General features: G+C 40.3%; 1 protein-coding gene across 2 annotated transcripts in view; it reads left to right on the top strand.

The window, feature by feature from the left end:
* The window catches only part of LOC148039599 (sphingosine kinase 2-like), a 54716-nt gene extending 40531 nt beyond the window's left edge, over positions 1-14185 (top strand). Inside the window, exons 3-11 of one of the 2 annotated variants that reach the window (XM_087692127.1) lie at positions 8261-8361; positions 8985-9057; positions 9236-9322; positions 9461-9538; positions 9642-9712; positions 12067-12360; positions 12501-12623; positions 13092-13297; positions 13588-14185. In XM_087692127.1, the coding sequence (XP_087548253.1) occupies positions 8261-8361; positions 8985-9057; positions 9236-9322; positions 9461-9538; positions 9642-9712; positions 12067-12360; positions 12501-12623; positions 13092-13286 (1022 nt within the window). In that variant the 3' untranslated portion in view covers positions 13287-13297; positions 13588-14185. Of the gene's footprint in view, positions 1-8260; positions 8362-8984; positions 9058-9235; positions 9323-9460; positions 9539-9641; positions 9713-12066; positions 12361-12500; positions 12624-13091; positions 13546-13587 lie in introns of those variants that run through there. The other variant, XM_087692133.1, reaches the window with a different exon arrangement.
* The last annotated feature ends 4080 nt before the right edge of the window (positions 14186-18265 follow it).

Here is an 18265-nt window from a genome sequence, read left to right as displayed (position 1 = left end):
ATTAAAAGGTACGAGGGCCTTTATTCCCAACAACCTCCACCTAAAGGCAATGTGCCTTAGCAGGAGAAAAGAATCAACTAAGTCTAGGTATGTACAAAGCTGAAATACATATATCTATCCAATTCCCATCATCTGTCAGCAATGAGCAAACCGCTCTGTTGGAAGACCTTTCGTGAGAAGGTCTGCAGGATTATCATCTGTATGCACTTTGACAAGCTCAATGCTCTTGTTGTCAAGTACATCTCTAATGAAGTGGTACTTCACCTGTATGTGCTTTGTCTTCGCATGAAAGTCTGGATTCCGTGCTAGCATGATAGCACTTTGACTGTCACAATGGAGAACAGATAACTCTGTAATGCCAAGCTCTCCGACGAGACGTGAAAGCCATAAAGCCTCCTTGTATGCCTCAGTGGCAGCCACATGCTCTGCCTCTGTAGTAGACAATGCAATACACTTTTGTAGCCTGGAGATCCAAGAGATTGCTCCTCTTGTGAAAGTAAACACATACCCAGAAGTGGAATTTCTGCAATCCGCATGACCAGCATAGTCTGCATTCGTAAAGCCAACGACAGATACCCTTTGCTTTCCAAAGCAGATATATAACTCCTTTGTGCCTTTGAGGTATCTCATAATACCTTTCACTGCTTCCCAATGCTTTTTGCCAGGGTTTGCCATGTATCTGCTAACCACTCCCATTGCAAAAGCAATGTTAGGATGTGTAGCAACCATAACATACATCAAACTGGCAATAGCTGAAGCTATTGTATCTTGGCCATTTCAGCCTTCTCATCATTAGATGTAGGGCTGTCCTCTGTACTGAGTTTCACATATGGAGGCAATGGAACCCCAATCGTTTTTCCCCCCTCCATATTGAAACGCAGCAAAACCTTGGAGATATACTCCTGCTGAGATAGATAAAGCAATCCTTTCGACCTATCTCTGAGTATTCGCATGCCAAGAATGTGATTTGTATCACCAAGGTCCTTCATGTCAAAGTTGCCATGAAGACTTTGCTTCAGTGAGTTCAAGGCATGAGTATCCCTGTCAGCAATCAGCATGTCATCAACATACAAAACCAAGATAATCAGGCTGCCATCTACTGCCTTCTTGGTATATAAGCAGTGATCCACTTGACTTCTATGGAAACCTTCAGATTGCATAAATGCATCAAACTTATGATACCATTCTCTGGGTGCTTGTTTCAGCCCATACAAACTCCTTTTGAGTTTACATACCATCTTCTCTTTCCCTTTTTCCACAAACCCTTCAGGTTACTGCATATATATGTCTTCATACAGATCACCATGTAAGAATGCAGTCTTTACATCCATCTGTATGAGCTCCATATCTTCAGCTGCTGCAACCAAGCCCAAAATGGTTCTCAAGGTAGTTATCTGGACTACAAGAGAGAAGATCTCATCAAAGTCAATTCCATGTTCTTGCTTGTACCTCTTCGCAACCAATCCTGCTTTGTACTTTGGTGAGGAACGAGAAGTGACCTTCATCTTGTTACCCCATTTGCATGGAAGTGTTTTCTGCCCTTTAGGCAACTGCACCAAGTCCCAAGTGCCATTTTTCTCAAGAGATTCCATTCCTGACAACATGGCTTTATACAATTTCTTGCTGTCTTGTCTTTCCATTGCTTCCTTGAAGTAAGACGGTTCACCACACTCTGTCAACATGACATAATCAGCCACATTGTTTGCACCAGGAATGAATTTGTCAGGTTGTCTAGTAGGCCTAGACGATCTCCTAACCCAATGATCATTGTTTGCTGGCTATTCTTGCAAATTTCCATTTTCAGCATGCTGTCCTGGCATTTCAGCCTACAAATCAGCATTAACAGCTTGCTGTCCTGGCTGTTCTTGCAGATGTAGTGGCTCATTATCATGGGCAATAGCTGGCTGATCATTTCTAGCATTATTTTTTGCATTTATAGGTTCATTTACAGCAGGTATTTGCTGCTGTACAGCAGGCACATTTTGCTGACCGAAAGGTATTTCTTCCCGGAATACAACCCTATGGACCTTCCCAATCTTTTCGGGCTGTTTATGCATGCGATCTTCTCAGAAGATAACAGCATTGCTGTGTACTATTTTCCTTTTCTCGGGATCCCATAATATATACCCCATTTCACCCTCGTCACTATATCCTAGGAAAATGCATTTACAGGACTTTGGCTCAAGTTTGCTGCGTTTTTCTTTACGAATGTGCACAAAAGCCTCACAACCAAACACTTTCAAGTGAGCATATGAAGGTGGCTTGCCCGACCATGCTTCTTGGGGAACTCCCCTCTCCCCCAAAGACTTGTTTGGTGACTGATTAATCAAGTGTACGGCTGTCATAACAGCCTCTGCCCAAAAACCATGGGGTAATGCAGCATGAGACAACATCATATGGATCTTATCTTGTATGGTCCGATTCATACGCTCTGCAACTCCATTTTGGGGTGGATTGTGAGGGGCAATGAGCTTCCTCTTTATTCCTTTGCTGTCACAAAATGCCTGAAAGGCCTTGGAGACATATTCCCCACCATTGTCAAAGCGAAGACACTTAAGTGTCTTATCAGTTAGATTTTTAGCCAATGCCAATAATTTTTTAAACTCGTCAAGCACTTATCCTTGCTACAAATAGGATAAACCTATATCTTCCGTGTAGCATCATCGACAAAGGTGACAAAATATTTCTTTTTCCCTAAAGATAATCCTGACATCTGACATATATCTGAATGTACTAACTCTAGAGGAGAAGATTTCAGTGAAAGAGACTTTTTATGAGACGTCTGTGCATGTTTACCATAAATGCAATGATCACAATGCTCAAAATCAGTATAACGAAGACAAGGCAAGTAACCCAAACGAGAAAGCACTTTCAATCCTGTTGGACTCATGTATCCCAACCAGACATCCCACAAGGAAACACTTGGCTGCTCGGTCATGGCAACAACATGGTCACACACACTAGATACATGAAGTGGATACAAAGTATCACTCTTGCAACCTCTAGCAATAACCCTAGATCCCTTATAAATCTTCCATTTTTCATCACCAAAGGTGGTATGAAAACCATCATTATCTAGCTGCCCTGTGCTAATCAAGCTCTTCTTGAGCTGAGGTACATGCCGTACATGTTGAAGTGTGAAGACAAAGCCATGCTGAAACTGCAACTGCACACTGCCAATACTTGCAATGTCACATGCATAGTTGTCCCCAAGATGGACAACACCATGTTGACTCCCTGTATAGGCAGAGAATCACTCACGATGAGAAGTGACATGAAAGGAAGCACTTGAATCGAGAATCCAGGTATGCATGTGATCATCTGTATCTGCAAGTAAAGCATGTGCACCAAAGTGTGAAGAGACAAATATTACGCCATTCGCACTGTCACTGTCATGAGTGACTACATTCACCTCTTCAATTTTGACACTGCTTTTCTTAGGCTGACTCTCTTTCTTCTCTTCCTTGCTATCATTTGTCTTCTTGCCCTTTCCTTTCTCTTTCTTCCATTTGTAGTAGTCATGTTTAAAGTGACCCTTCTTGCCACAATGGTGGCTTTCAACATCTTTGCCACGTGATTTACTGCGTCCCTTGCTATCATATTTGCTTTTCTGCTATGATCTGCCCCTAGTATGCAAAGCACTAGAAGACTTAATGGATGCATTGTTCTGCCAATTCATTTCTTCCATGAGTAGAGCACTCTCTACATGAGCATACAAAAGAATCGCATTAGAATTGCTCATAGCAGTGCTGAATGTAACCCAAATCTCTGGAAGAGTGCAAAGCAAGAACGTAGTCTTAAATTCTTCATCAATTAAGAACTTCAAGGCAACTAGCTGGTTGAAAACGGAGTTAAACTCACTCAAGTGAGTAGACATTGCTGTACTCTCTTTCATACGCAAATCCATAAGCTTTTTCAGCCAATACACTTTGCTTCCGGCACTCTTCTGTGCATACAGTTCTTCCAGTCGAGTCCAAATAGCATATGCAGAATCCAAGCCTTCAATGTTAACAACAAGGCATCAGAAATCGATAGCTCAATTGTTGAGTGTGCAAGCTCATTTAACTCATCCCAATCTTCCTGTTCCATATCTGCAGGCTTTGCCCCTTTGGTCTTAATCGGCTTTGCCTGTTCTTTTGCAACAGGATATTGTAGCACTATTTTTGGCAGACTGCAAAGTTATGTGCTCCTTCAAGCTTCTTTATGTGCATGAGATTACTGCTGTCATTGCTGCCAGCCATGATTTTCAGCCCAAATGTGACCAGAAAATTCAGTAAATGCAGGCCTAACTGTCACACAAGTGACGAAGGTACAAACGAGTACCAACTAGCAATAAGTGACCACGTAGAAGCAAAGATTTCAGATCTGTAATTAAATTTTCAGAAGCACCAAACCATGTGCTACAACATTCCACAACTGATTACAGCTGCTCCAAGGGCATATACATCACATTACATGAGAAATCCCAAATTTTAGCTGTAATTTCTATTGTACATATACCCATGGGCATAAAATTTGACACACAGTTAAAAGTCCCAAAATTTTTGTGCTCAAAGTATCAACCACACATCTATATTTTCTCTATTATGCATAGAACATGCCAATTTTGCCAAAATAAAGCAACTTCAGCAAAACCCCCAATATTTTCCAAGTGTTGGATGTCCAAATTGCATGGAATTGAACCTGCATGTACATAAAATGGCCAAATGGCACACAAATTTTACCCAAACTGCAAAAGCCCCAAACACGGGGTCCAATGTGCATCAATGTCGAGAAATTGGGTAAATTTCAGCCCAATTTTACATGTACATGAAGAGCCCCAAATGTCAGAGACAAAATGTCGCAAATTCCTGCAATTTCTGAGACAAATTGTCTTGTCCTGCATCACAATCCCCAAATCCGGGAAAAGCCCCAAATTTTCGGGCCAAGATTGCACAGATTGCAATGAAATTGACTCATCCAAGAAAAAATCTCACTTGCATTTGAGAATCCCCAAAAAAATTTCTGAGGCTTGTGCATTCAATGTCTGCAATTTTTGGTCTAAAGAACACTGCAATGTGTGTTAGGCACCAAATTTGGGAAAACCCCCAAATTTCAAGACATAGATTTGCACTCCTTGCTTGTAGGTGTGAACACCCGGTAAAGGGAAGGGGGCAAAGGAGTTTCAAGAAAAAAAAAAGACTAAAAAAAAAGTGTCAAGGTCCATTGACCCGCTCGATTGTGACGCTTCCATCTTCAGCGCCGTGCAGCTCGCCTCCAGTCCCGTCAGTCGTCCGTGCAGCCCAACGTCAGTTGCAGTCGCCGTACGTCAGCAAAGCTTGCTCGCTCGCTGGTCGCCCGTCAGCTGCTACACCGGTCAACTGCCTCACGCCTACTGTCGCCGTTGTCCTCGCTGGACCCCCGACTAGTCGTCTGCCGTGTCACTTGTCACGGAGACCGTTTGGCATCGCGTTCAAGTCGCCTCGTCACCTGTTACTCAGCGCGACCTCGTCACCTATCACATAGCTCGTCTGTTCGTCTACTCGCCATGTGTTGCCTGCTCCTCAACAGTCCACAAGACTGTTACGCCTGTTGGTCTACCCCTCAACAGCTTGTGTGAGCCATTGGCTTTGATACCAGTTGGTAGAGATCGGGAGGCATGAAGATCGAGACAGTCAATGTTCGTTAGTAGCAGGGAGAGAGAGAGAGTGAGAGAGAGCAGAGCAGAGTGTGTGCACGATTTGTGGGTACAATGACGAGTGTACCACTTTAGGTTTTTAGATAGATATATATGTGTAAGTACAAGTGCTAAGGGTGTGTTCACACCCGAGCACATTAAAAGGCACGAGGGCCTTTATTCCCAACAGAGATAGAGATGCACTTGAGGTCAATCATCTTGAATGACATGAGTCAAACAATGGACTCATAGTTCAATCACAAACAAGCAATCAATAGAAGCATAGAGATGGACACAATAGTGAAGTGATTGTAGTGAGAAATTGCAACAACCAACACGAGATCCTCTCTCTAGCTAAAAAACCAAATGCAAGTGTGATAAGTCTAGATCAGCAAAAAATACAAGGTTTACTCAGCAAGAGAAATCAGTCCACAAAGACAAGGTTCTTCACAGTAGAAAACAGCAGGTGATAGTGTAATTAGCCTCCCTATGACAGGTGCAGCAGTGAAAATGCAGGATACAGCTACCTATAACAGCATGAAAACAGGTCGCCTACTGCAACAATTATGCCACCCAGCTTTTAGACAGGCCCGTTGTGTGTAGAAGAGGCTAGATAGAAGCTCCCGCAGCAGAAAATGCAGGATACAGCAGCTCAGACCAGCAGCAAAACAGGTTGCCCAGCTTGAAGCAGGTCCCGGAGTAGCACGCCACAAAGATTGTAAACTCATAATTAGTGTAAAAACAACAACAGTACCAAAATCAAAGATCCCAGCTGTGTGATTACATGTGTAAAGGTGCAAAGGAATGGAAGTGAGAAAACACAAAGCATGAACACTGATACAATGAACAGTTAGAGAAGAACACGAGAACTCAAATGAATGATGAATGAGCTATTGAATCCATAAAGAGAAGCATGGGATGTACAGTGCAGTACCACACAGGTACTGGCACATGTGATGATCAACAATGCCTCCAACTCCCTCTCTCCAGGTGGATGTGACAGGATACAATGAGTGGAGGAGTGGAGTATATAGGCCTTTTGGACAAGATTCAAGACAACAGGTCGGTGATAAATGAACCATTCAGCTGCCCACTCAGGTGCGCGATAACAGCCTAGTAAACATGCCGAAAACCCTGAAATGTACATTGCCAAGAGTGCTAGAGCCAGGTAAGTGGATAATGTAGTAGGCATGCACACACTTATTAGGATTAATGGTATTATTGTTCAAAAAGGATTATAATAAGTCTGAGAGGTGAATTGTCTAGCTCACATGCTATTTTCTCTATCTTTTTCACTTTGTTAAACTGCTTAAGCCCTAATTTTCCCTGATCTATCATGGCTGCAAGAAGGGGAGAGACACTACCATGGGAAGCAAAAGGGGGGGGAACACTGCACACTCTTGCACTTTGTATTCTTGGAATATGCTTGCTGCCCCGTCTTGGACAGATATCTGCTCAGTCTCTTGCAATCCTGATCCATACCTCTGGAGCCTTCAGTCACCTACTGTGATCCTAGGGTTTCTGACACTAGTATGTGTTAAGCAAGGTGAGGGGAAGATGGGAAACATTGATGATGTAGGAGAGGAAAAGAGGGTTGCTATAAAGAGGCTTTGCAACTGGCCTATTGGATAAAAGGACTGCCAAGTGCCAAACGATAGTTTGTCTCATGTGCAGTCAGATAGTTTACCTCACTACGCTTGTATGGCTATCCATACCTGCCCACTTAAATGTCTGTGCCCAACCTTGGATGATGCCTGGCTTATTAACCTCCCAATGTGTCCGATATCATTTGCTCGACAACAGGGTTGAGTTATGATAGAGCACCATAAAGCAAGCTGATTGATTTCTCTCTCCTAACTGGCCATTGACACTGTCCATCAATTGGCTGCCAATTGTTAGCCTCAATAGATGCTGACCCTAGGGCATGAGAGGGCTTGAGAATAGAACAGAAAAGGTAGACCATAACACTTGAAACTAAAGTGGTAACCCAAGAAAGCGCAGCATGCGCAGCATGCACAAGTGAGGAGGATGAGAAAATGAAGTGACATCTCAATAAATTTGCTTTTACTTACGTTATGCCGAGCTTGTAGCTCCAATAGTGCAAGTACATTCTACGTGTTAGTGCAAGGTCCTTTGTGCTTCTCTTCTTTCAAGCTGCCTTTTGATGAATCCTACTGAATCAAGGTTAGCTGCGGTCAGTAGCTCCAGATTTTGTCTAGAATGGAGATTTATGGTGTAGCGGTCTGACAACATATAGGTCATTGGTCAAGTTTTTAAACTCAAGCTGAATGAGTATATTGATGCCTTTTCCGCACAGTTTTGCTGCCAAGTGCTCTCAGGATGTACAAAGTTCATGTTTATATGTCACCTATTATGTTTACATTTATGTTCATGGAAGGGTCAGGCATGTTTGCATTGAGGGTGTAATATGATTTGCAGTTTATGATTTTCTTCTTCTTGAGTTCATCTATGTCTGCTCTCATAAGGGGTGGTGTGTGTTAGGTTAATCAAAATGCCCTCATAAGTTTAGATTGTTTTGGATTGCACAGACATAGTACCATCAAGACTAACTGTTCATGTATCTGGCATGCATTGGATTGTTAGAGACTCAATATCAGTGCCATGCCAAGGAAATGGCAAAGTCACTGGATCTTACTGGATATGATGCCATTGTTTGTGCAAGTGGAGATGGTGTGCTTGTGGAGGTGAGGCATTTTCGAATAACCATGATTAAAAATGTATTTTCTGCTAACAATATATGGCAATGATACTGAAAAAGAATGGATTAGATCATACTTTGATTATGACCACCTGCATAAAGGTTGCAGTGTCTTGGTCTCATGGCTTGGTTGAGCCATCATCTCCTTCAGCATCCATGTAATCTCGCACTCAATTGGTTTTCAGCCTTTTCAGTACATGGCACATGCATACAAGATGATATTATCTCTTGACTGCTAACATAAGGAACTAGAACTGCGGTTTAGCTTTTTCTTCCATTGTATATAATAGTTTGAAAGCTCCTTTTGCTATCTTGTCAATGTAACTTCAAATGCAGCATCAATTGGAGACAGTATTACACACTACTATCTCAAAGTTATAATGAGAGGATTTTTTCTTTCAGTAAATGGCACATGCATACAAGATGATATTATCTCTTGACTCCTAACATAAGGAACTAGAACTGCGGTTTAGCGTTTTCTTCCATTGTATATAATAGTTTGAAAGCTCCTTTTGCTATCTTGTCAATGTAACTTCAAATACAGCATCAATCGGAGACAGTATTACACACTACTATCTCAAAGTTATAATGAGAGGATTTTTCTTTCAGGTTCTTAATGGCCTTTTAGGAAGGCCAGATTGGGAGAGGGCGATCAAGATCCCCCTTGGTGTTATTCCAGCTGGTGAGTGATCTCATGGTTGTCATGAGCATTAGTTTTATTGTGACACATTCATCTGCAAAACAGGAAAGATGGAATTGACCATTTTCAAGCTCTGTGCAGCTACCTACTAAGTCTGTCTTTGTGATGTTCATAAAATACTGCATATTTTAACCAGAAATTTTTGATTGGTGTGATGAAGGCACAGGAAATGGAATGGCAAAGTCAGTGTTGAATCATGGACATGAGCCTTGCGATGTGGCAAATGCTACATTCGCAATTATTCGAGGTAGTGTTTTTGGTATTGGCACAAATGGGGTGTTTCTGAGAGTTAAAGCAAAATATATTCTTAGAATGTTGTTTTGTCTCTATTGGTTTTTTAAAAATGTTTCATACTACATAATGGATGATCTAATGTATTGTACAGGTCACAAGCAAAACTTGGATGTTGCAACTGTTTTTCAAGGGCAAAGATGCTTTCATAGCATTCTCCTACTTACTTGGGGTCAGCTATCTGTTCTTGGCATCTACAGTCATCTAAAGCTTATTATTATCTTATGTTTGCTCAAAGTATACAGAGCACATCCAATATGAAGTTTGTTTTTCAGGTATTGTAGCAGATGTCGACATTGAATCTGAAAAGCTGCGGAGCTTGGGCAGTTTACGGACTGACATTTATGTATGACCTGTACACTCTGCTGAAGATTTAGATAGTATCAAAGTTCCTCATATTGATAAGTTTCTTGATGCCTTGTATTTGAAGCTTGTTATATTCTTTGCAAGGCCTCCATATGTCTCTGCAATCCTTTTCATGAGAGTCAGAAGATTAATTTGTCATTCTAGAGCACTACCTTAAGCTCTTCAATTCATGATGTTCTACTTCAGCATTCCATCTATTTATTTGCACCATGTAATTGGTGCAGTTGTGTGGCATATTGTTACAGAGACAATGTTACATTAATGGACTAGACTAGGCCACTAAACACAGCATCAAGTTCAAGAGGAAAGGCTAACCACAACATGTCAGAACCTTGCCATTTAGCGGATGAAGGCAATATCAACCCAAAGCTTAGATTTGTGTGGAGTCCAGTTAGTTTGGGAATCTGTGAGTGATTATGAATGGAATCATGATGAACTGACAGCTCTATTCTCATCCACAGAGACTGCATAGGAGGAGTCATCTACTTGGTACTTTGGCATAGTGGTTTGGCTGTCTCGAATCTCCAGTACTACCAGCAGTTTCATCAGCACTTGGTCACTCTCCTCTTCATAAGATTAGCGTGAAGGTACTAGTTTGTGGACTGCCCTTTTGGTGGACTATGTCGCAAAGACAGAGTGGAGTTATCAGTATTTTGTTTGTCTTTCATCAAGATCTGAAATCCTCCCATGAACAGCTGCATATAGAATGTTTATCAGTACCCCTGAATCCATAAGGCTGTTTTCGGGCCTTTTGACAGCCTCCTGAGTACACTGTAGAAGCTGCCTATTGTCCCACTGATCTGCTTACAAACCATCTTTGCTCCTACACCGCACTACCTCTCAAAAAGCAGTGGCCTTCTTCTAGTATGTGCTCCTTCAATAATATGGTTCTCTCTCCACATTCATGCCACGTACACGTACTGAAGGCATGTCACTTTCCCCAATGCTCATGACATAGTGCTCCCAACACTTTGGACAATTAAGATGATCTCTCAAAAATCTCCTCGCTGCCGCTATTGAGGCATTCTTCTAGCATGTGGACTGCTATTTAGCTCCATGCAACATCATACTCTTCATTCATTCCTGCAGTTGCCAAGGATCAGCTCTTCACGGATTCCCACTTCTTTTGGTTCTCCTTCCTCACTGCTGTCCCCACTCTCCACCTCCTCCACAATTGTTCTTTTTTTTTTTCCTCTTGCTGTCAAGACTTATACTTTTTCCTCCATGCTGAGGTCTTGCACTCATGTGGGCTGCCCTTGGTCTTCAGCAGGGTAGTTAGGTACGATCTGTCCGATCTAGCTAGTCCGTGGATGGTACCGAACATACTCAAAAAAATATTGGATAAAATCTGGTGTCTGTACGGTCATTAAAAAATACATAGAAAATTAAGGGGTAGGGTAGTAAATATTACTTGTTTTAACATGAGTGGCTACCCATGAGATAGAGTGTCACAAGGCATTCTCCATCTGATACTAATATAGTTTACAAATCACAAATGTCTTTGCTTCAGTTTTCAAAAACGAGTCATGAACATGATGAGAGGTTGAGACGAAATGTAAATCCAAGACTAGTCACAAGTGATTTTCAATATCCAATTTCATTTATAAGATTGAAGAAATGTACAATGGATTAAAACAAGAAGCTAGCTGCAATGATGGATCATAGTATAGTAAGTCGCACGTGCCAAGTGGCAAATACAAAAAGTAGTAGATACAAAAAGAAACTTAAGGCTAAGACTTAAGGTGAGCTATGTGTAATGCAAAGGCTTCATGAAGAGGGTTAGATATTGTAATAGAGGTAAAGAATATAGAGATATAGATAGAGGCAAGGGAAGGGGAAAGGAAAGAAAAGGAGGTAAAGGAAGAGGAAATAGAAATAGAGCTACACAGGGGATGAGACACAAGAGGAAGAGAAGGATATAGAGGTAGAGAGAAGTGGATGGAGGAGAGAGCAAAGTAGAGGAGCTTGGAACAGAGGTAGAAAAAGAGGTGGTAAGTGAGGTATAAGTAGAAGTCCATGAGGAGAAAGAGAAAAGGGTTATGTCCACTTGTTAGTTGACCCAGAATGTTGGCAGCAGAATGTTGGCAGACAGCAGATTGTCCTAGCTTGTTGTTGGTACGAGGACCTCTTTTTGTAGCCCTTTGTGTTTGGGTGCCTTGTGAGTGTGCTGTTGCTTGGGCTTGCAGTCATGTGAGCTCCTCCTGTGCTCATTTTGTGCTTTCTTTTACATTAGCGTGCCTTTCATTTTGCATTGTCATGCATTCACCATCATCTGTATTTCTATGATTCTGGGTGGTTTAAATAAATTTCATGATGTTTGTTTCTTTTCTGCAGAGCTTGATTCGAATCTTGGGACTGCGAAAATACAATGGTAGCATTGCATATGTTCCTGCCCCTGGTTATGAAGGGTCAGGTGAACTATTCAATGGAGACTCTGAGCTAATCATTAGAGAGTGTCAGGATACTGCTATGACTACTGATAGCAGTTTGCAGAAGATGGGATACCAAGGACCAACCTATGTACCACACATGAGTGAATGGAGATGCATTCAAGGGAAATTTGTGCTTGTCTGGCTGCAAAATGTTCCTTGGGCTTCTGAGACTGTGCTGGCTGCTCCCTCTGCAACAGTAAGGTTCAGATCTTTGTTCAGATGTCTTTATATCAGAAATCCATTATTCGTTTTGAAAATGTTGAGTACAAGTGATCCTTTATGCAACTAGCTTGCTTACCGTCTTTCCCTTGCATATTTTCTCTGCTTTGCGTGCAGTTTGCAGATGGATATTTGGATTTGATAATTATCAAGGAGTGCCCCTGGTGGATATTATTGCCTTTATTTCTCAAATTGAGTGATGGGGGACATGTGAAGTCAAAGCATGTAGAGTACTTAAAGGTTAGCTGTCCCTTGCTCTCAAGTGTAGTATGAAACCATGACTGCTGTTTTTTGTCAAGATATTCTATGGCACTTAGTATCTGTTTGGATGCTTGTATCAGCAATATAGCCAATGACCCTACTGGTCGATTGATCTTCAAATGCTCAGTATTGTGGCTGAATTTTAACTAGTACTAGCTGTCTTAGGGATTAGTCATGCATTAAAATGGATGAGTTCTTTTCCAAAGAATTCTGATACTGTTCGAAGCAGAGGACTTGGAATGTGGCTTCTGCTACTTACCTTTTCAAAATTAGCAGTTTTCAAACTATCATACCTTGTTAAAGCCAAAACATGCATTATCCATCTAGTATCTTCCTGCTCCCTGTTGCTTCAGGATGCCTAAATGTGTTTGTGAACCTTGCCTTTGAGCAGCATATGAGCTGATAATCAGTATACATATTGAAGCATAACGCTTATCCTTAATACAGGTAAAAGCTTTTCGGCTGGCACCAGGGGGCAGAGTTGGAAGCCAGGTGCAAGGAGGCTATGTTGATGTGGATGGTGAGGTGATAGCTAGGGGCCAGGGAGCCTATGGAGATGGAAGCAAAGATTTCATGCTCTATGGGCCAGTCATACAGATGACAGTGGAGAAAGGATTAGCAACAATTTTCTGTGCCCCTTAACACCATAGCTAGTGAGCAATCTTTAATATAGTTCTTCATTCTATTATTGTAACATTTTCTGTTTATTTATGCAATTCCACAATTCTTGCAAATCAGAGGTGGCAGCACAAATTACCAATGCTGACTCTTTGTAGGCTATGTGCCAAAGCTATTCGTGCTAACTGTGTCCCTAGTAATATAGAAAAGCAATTCAATCAAATGGACCATTCCTCCATTCATTCCCCTCATTTTATTTCCATGCATATGTGCATTGACTAGTAACAAGTGCCTGCATTGATTAACACCTGTTGCATTTTTCCAGATGCTGCAGTTCCTAAAAGGTCTTTATAGCTTTTTGGTGTACCTAAAGGTTTTGAGCTATAGAAGATGGCTGCTGCTATCCGTTGTCAGATTTTTCACGTTGACAAACAGGTCATGAGAAGCTTTTGCACTCACTTCCAGGAGGCTATCTTGAAGATACCTGTTCTTCCTTGCCCACTGTTATTTCTTTACTCACTCATCTATTATGAGTTTCGACTTTTTGGGCAATCCCAACACCAACATTAAATGGGGTGGTGGTAGTACCATAGATCCGGGTACATTGCTTTAGAAGGCTAACAATCTAAATCTGGTACTAGCCCCATTATACCAATTTATACTAGAATGATCAATCCATATATCAATCAATTGAGCAAGGACGTATTTTTAATATAAATGATCGATCCATGCATCAACAAGCTGAGCAAGAGCCCAAGCCTGGGTTTGATTGAGCAAGTGAATTGGAATCAGTAAAAGACTACCTCAAGGATTAAGCAAGTTGACTTAGCTCAATTATGCTTCCTCAACAAAAATAATTGGGCAAGTTTGTGACACCTAAATGTAATTCAGATTGAAGTTTGAATGAATTTTGTATGGTCAGTTGCTAATAGCTTGCTGATTAATTTAAGGTTGTCTTTGAAAGTTTGAAAATGCATTGAAATAAGTTCTGTTGAGTATGAACTTCCATCTCTTACCTATGATGAGTAAAGTATTAAAATTTACCAGCAAGGGTGACTGGTGCACATGAGCATTGCCCTCTCAAGGTTCTTCTTTTTGTTGCTAGAAATGATAGTAAAAGTTGGAGCATGTTATGTGTGGTATGTTGATTATTAAGTCATATATTACAAATTAGTATGGAGCATTTATTGTGTAATTCTAATGACATGTGGAGAATTAAAAGACAACATCACCGTGGAGATTGTAGTTTGAAATCAAGTTGAGAAGAGTGCGTACTGGAGTAATGGGAAGTTGAGAAGTTGTGTTTGATGTGATTGTCGATCTAGGGAAGTTTCTTGCCTGGATGAAATGATAATATTGAAACATGAGGGTAAGATGTTTTGGCATTCATTTCTATATGAAATGTGAGTATGTCATTGAGAGGGTTGTAGCATGTTTTAGTAGCATTGGATTGCATAGAGAAGTAGGTTTTCTTTTTTTCTTTTTTCTTTTTTTTGGGTGATGTGGATCCCATGCATTCTCTTTACTTGTTTTTTGGAAGTGTCTTGCATCTAAATGTGATTTGTTAGCATAAAGCTTTGATTGTTATTTGTTTGTGAAGAAGAGTATGGCACTTTGTTGTTGCATAGAGAAGTTGATACTTTCGTATGCCTTTTTTTTGCCAAGGAACTTATCACATAGATTGGCTTGTTTTGGTAAAGATCTTGGCAATAGAAATGGTTGATGGCTTTCTTTTCTAATGCATCTGATAATATTGGTGCAAAAAAGTGCAGTTGTCTTTGAAGATTTTTTGTGCAATAATGAGAGTGCATCCCTTTGTTGAGGATGATATTTATATGTCCCCTTGTCATTTGTGAAATATGGTTGAGGTTCTACAATTTAAAAAAGTAGTTGAACTTAGGGGTTGGCTTACATGATATTGTGTAAGGAAAAGAATTAGGGATAAAATACTGGTCAATTAGGGTTAAATACCAGTCGTATGGGTAGGGTATAAAAGGTGTAAAGGAACTCAATTAGGCATCTAGAAATTGAATAAACTAACTCATCTTCTTCAGAGATTCCATGGCTTCCTTTCTTTTGTTCTCTCTCTTTCCATCTTTCTCTCTTTCTGTAGTCTTTCTCTCTCTTTTTTGGAGCCTTCTCTCTCTTCTCCTCTCTTCTCAGTCCTCTTTTTTCAATTGGTATCGGAGCTGCAAGCTTTGGTCATTTCTTCCTTACTTTTTTTCATACTTAGTTTCCTTTTCAAAGCAAGAAACCCTATTTATTCAAGTACAACCAATATTGGTACAACAATAGTCATTGTGAGAGTGCCTTGCATTAGGGGACAAAGGGATGTGAACAACATCTACTTTGTTAGGGACAAGTCTTTGAGGAAAAGCCATTACAATGCCTTGGGAGATGCTCACACTATTTGGCCCAAGAATTAGATTAAACAAACATGAATTAGTCATGTAGAAAACTGACATAATCAAAACACTTTATAGATGAAGGTATTTGAAAACAAATAGTAGCTTTATTTTAAATATATTTTATTACAACATAAAGACAAACAAAATATAACTTTGTAGGTACTATAGACAAACATTTAACTATATCAAGCATCGTGTAGTAGTGTAGGAATTTGAGAGAAGTAGAAAGAAATTTCATGTACAATAGTTTGGAGTCCAAAATAGTCAATCAAACTTCCTCAAGTAGGAAAATCTAGAAATCAATTGAGAAACCATGAAGAAGAAGAAGAACATCAATAGTATGAGTAAAGTAGGAAACAATGGCAATATAAATGGAAAAAAAGTAGATAATATCAACAATATACAAGTAACAAAATGGAAAGAAATGATAGAATTTATGATTGCAACAAAAATGATAGAACTCATCTCTTATCGATTACAATAGAACTCACGATTAGCAAAATAACCTTTCTAGAAAGAATTTGCTTCAATCAACTGTGATTGAAGTTTGTTGGTTTAAACTTGCAATTTGACAACCTTGCATATCAATCAATGAGTTTGTGATACTAATCAAAGATTACTTTTGATAAAACTTCAAGTAGAAGACAAGGATGGAGCAAGTAGAGGTCAAGAGCTACACGCTCTCCTCTTCTTTATTCTCCGACCATTCCTTTTCTCTTCAATCTTCTCACACACCTCGGGGCCCAGGTGGGGGGGAGGGGGGGTCACTCTTTACAAATCCTATATATCACATGCGCTCATGGCATGTTTTATATATCTCTATGTGACCTTTTTTGTGATATTTGTTTGACTCTTCTGCGTTTTTTACCATAATTTATAAATCCCTTTCTGTAAGTTTATTTTTTTAATACAAGAATTTAAGAGACCCTTATGTAATAAATACAAAATACTAGTTTTATCGTAGAATTGATCGCAAACTAGTTGTATCAACGCCTATCTGCCAAATCACCCGATCTGCTACATTTTACTCCTTTGCATCATTGTCAGGCTATTAACTCATCAGCCACACTGCTATGTTTACTGTTTTTAGCCTCAACTGCTCCATCAGACATTGATTTAACCTTCTTGAGCTGTGTTTACTGCTGCATGACATCTCTGGAGATTTTTTGCTGCGTTTTAGGATTCGTCAAAGTATGACACACTCTTCAACTCATACTCTTTGCCCTGGTCCTCAAGACACGAGAGTTCAATGTTTAATATTCACCCTACGTAGTGTGTTTGTTGCATTGAGAATGATATATATATTCATCCTACAAATTGTTGAATGGGTGTTTGATGACGTCAATAGCCATATGTCCTCCAACAAGCACGCGATTAGTAGGGCAACGTGTCTCGACAGCAAACACGTACAATAGCTCCAAGCTGATGGAGTAATTGCAAATGTTGAGAGTGCTAGAGGTAGTAGGTAGACCATGAATTAACTAGGCAACTATTAAATGGGCATGCAATAGCTTAAGAGTGTCCCAAACCAACCAAGCAACAACTGTATACTAGGAATAGCAGTAGGATAGCTGGTAACAAGGCCGGTAATTAGGTCACCTAGCACTGTAATAGTTGTGGACAATAGGATAGTACTTCAACAAAACTCCACAAAACTAGCAATGTCCTCCCAAAGGAGTGAGGCCAGTAGTGGGCATCAGAGGGATGAATGATAGCGAGCTAAAATAAATAAATACTCTATAAATATACTCCTATTTATAGAGTATTTGAGATGTAATCTACTACAAAAAACAAGCCATTTAATAATAATAAAATAGAACGAATGTGCTTTTGGGGCTGGTTTAAGGAGTCTTAACCATGGATTACTAGAAACCCTAAAATTAGTGGCTAAACAATTACTCCATGGCTACGAGAGCTTTCCATGCCTCAGTAAGTTATCTGGATGTTGCCAAAAGGCCAACCATACAAGCAAAGTGATCTAGAGTAGGTGTCATGCTGTGGTCTTTATGCATTAGCTTGAAGTACTTCACCCAAGGGGACTAAGCTAGCATGGACGCATGCAACAAACACACAAGTATGTAATGGAATCTACCTTAACACTTTGTTGTGGCATGTGCTCAAAGAGATGTCTGAACATTTCACCCTCCTGGTTTTCACCATAGGTCTTATCATTGTTGTCCATGCCACCACACCTTGGGAAGGCATCTTGTTAAACACTCCACAAGCTTTTCCTATCAAGCCATATTTTCGATACATGTCTATCAACATAGTATCCACAAAAAAATCATTGTCTAGAATTTCCATGACCTCTGCTGTCATGGCATGTTTCGACAGCTGCTAAGGTGCTACAAGATTCAAGCAAAGAACATATGTGGGAGGATCTATAGACATGCCTACAAATTACATAATCTAAAACAGTCCAGCATCTCCTTGGCACACCCCTATTCGGAGTACCTTGCAACTGACAAACTGTTAAACATATTTCTTTTATTGACAAACCACTGAACATAAGTGAGCCACATTGGTGAAGTGGATTGTGTAAAAGGATGTCTTAATAATGATAATAATGGTTGGAATCTTGAATGATGGCACCAA

Source organism: Lygodium microphyllum, chromosome 2, assembly GCF_053477565.2.
Source record: "Lygodium microphyllum isolate KBCC chromosome 2, Lygodium_microphyllum_v1.1.10, whole genome shotgun sequence".
NCBI lineage: Eukaryota > Viridiplantae > Streptophyta > Polypodiopsida > Schizaeales > Lygodiaceae > Lygodium > Lygodium microphyllum.
The sequence above is the reverse complement of the archived record's forward strand: the minus strand, read 5'-3'. Positions and strand labels throughout refer to the sequence as shown.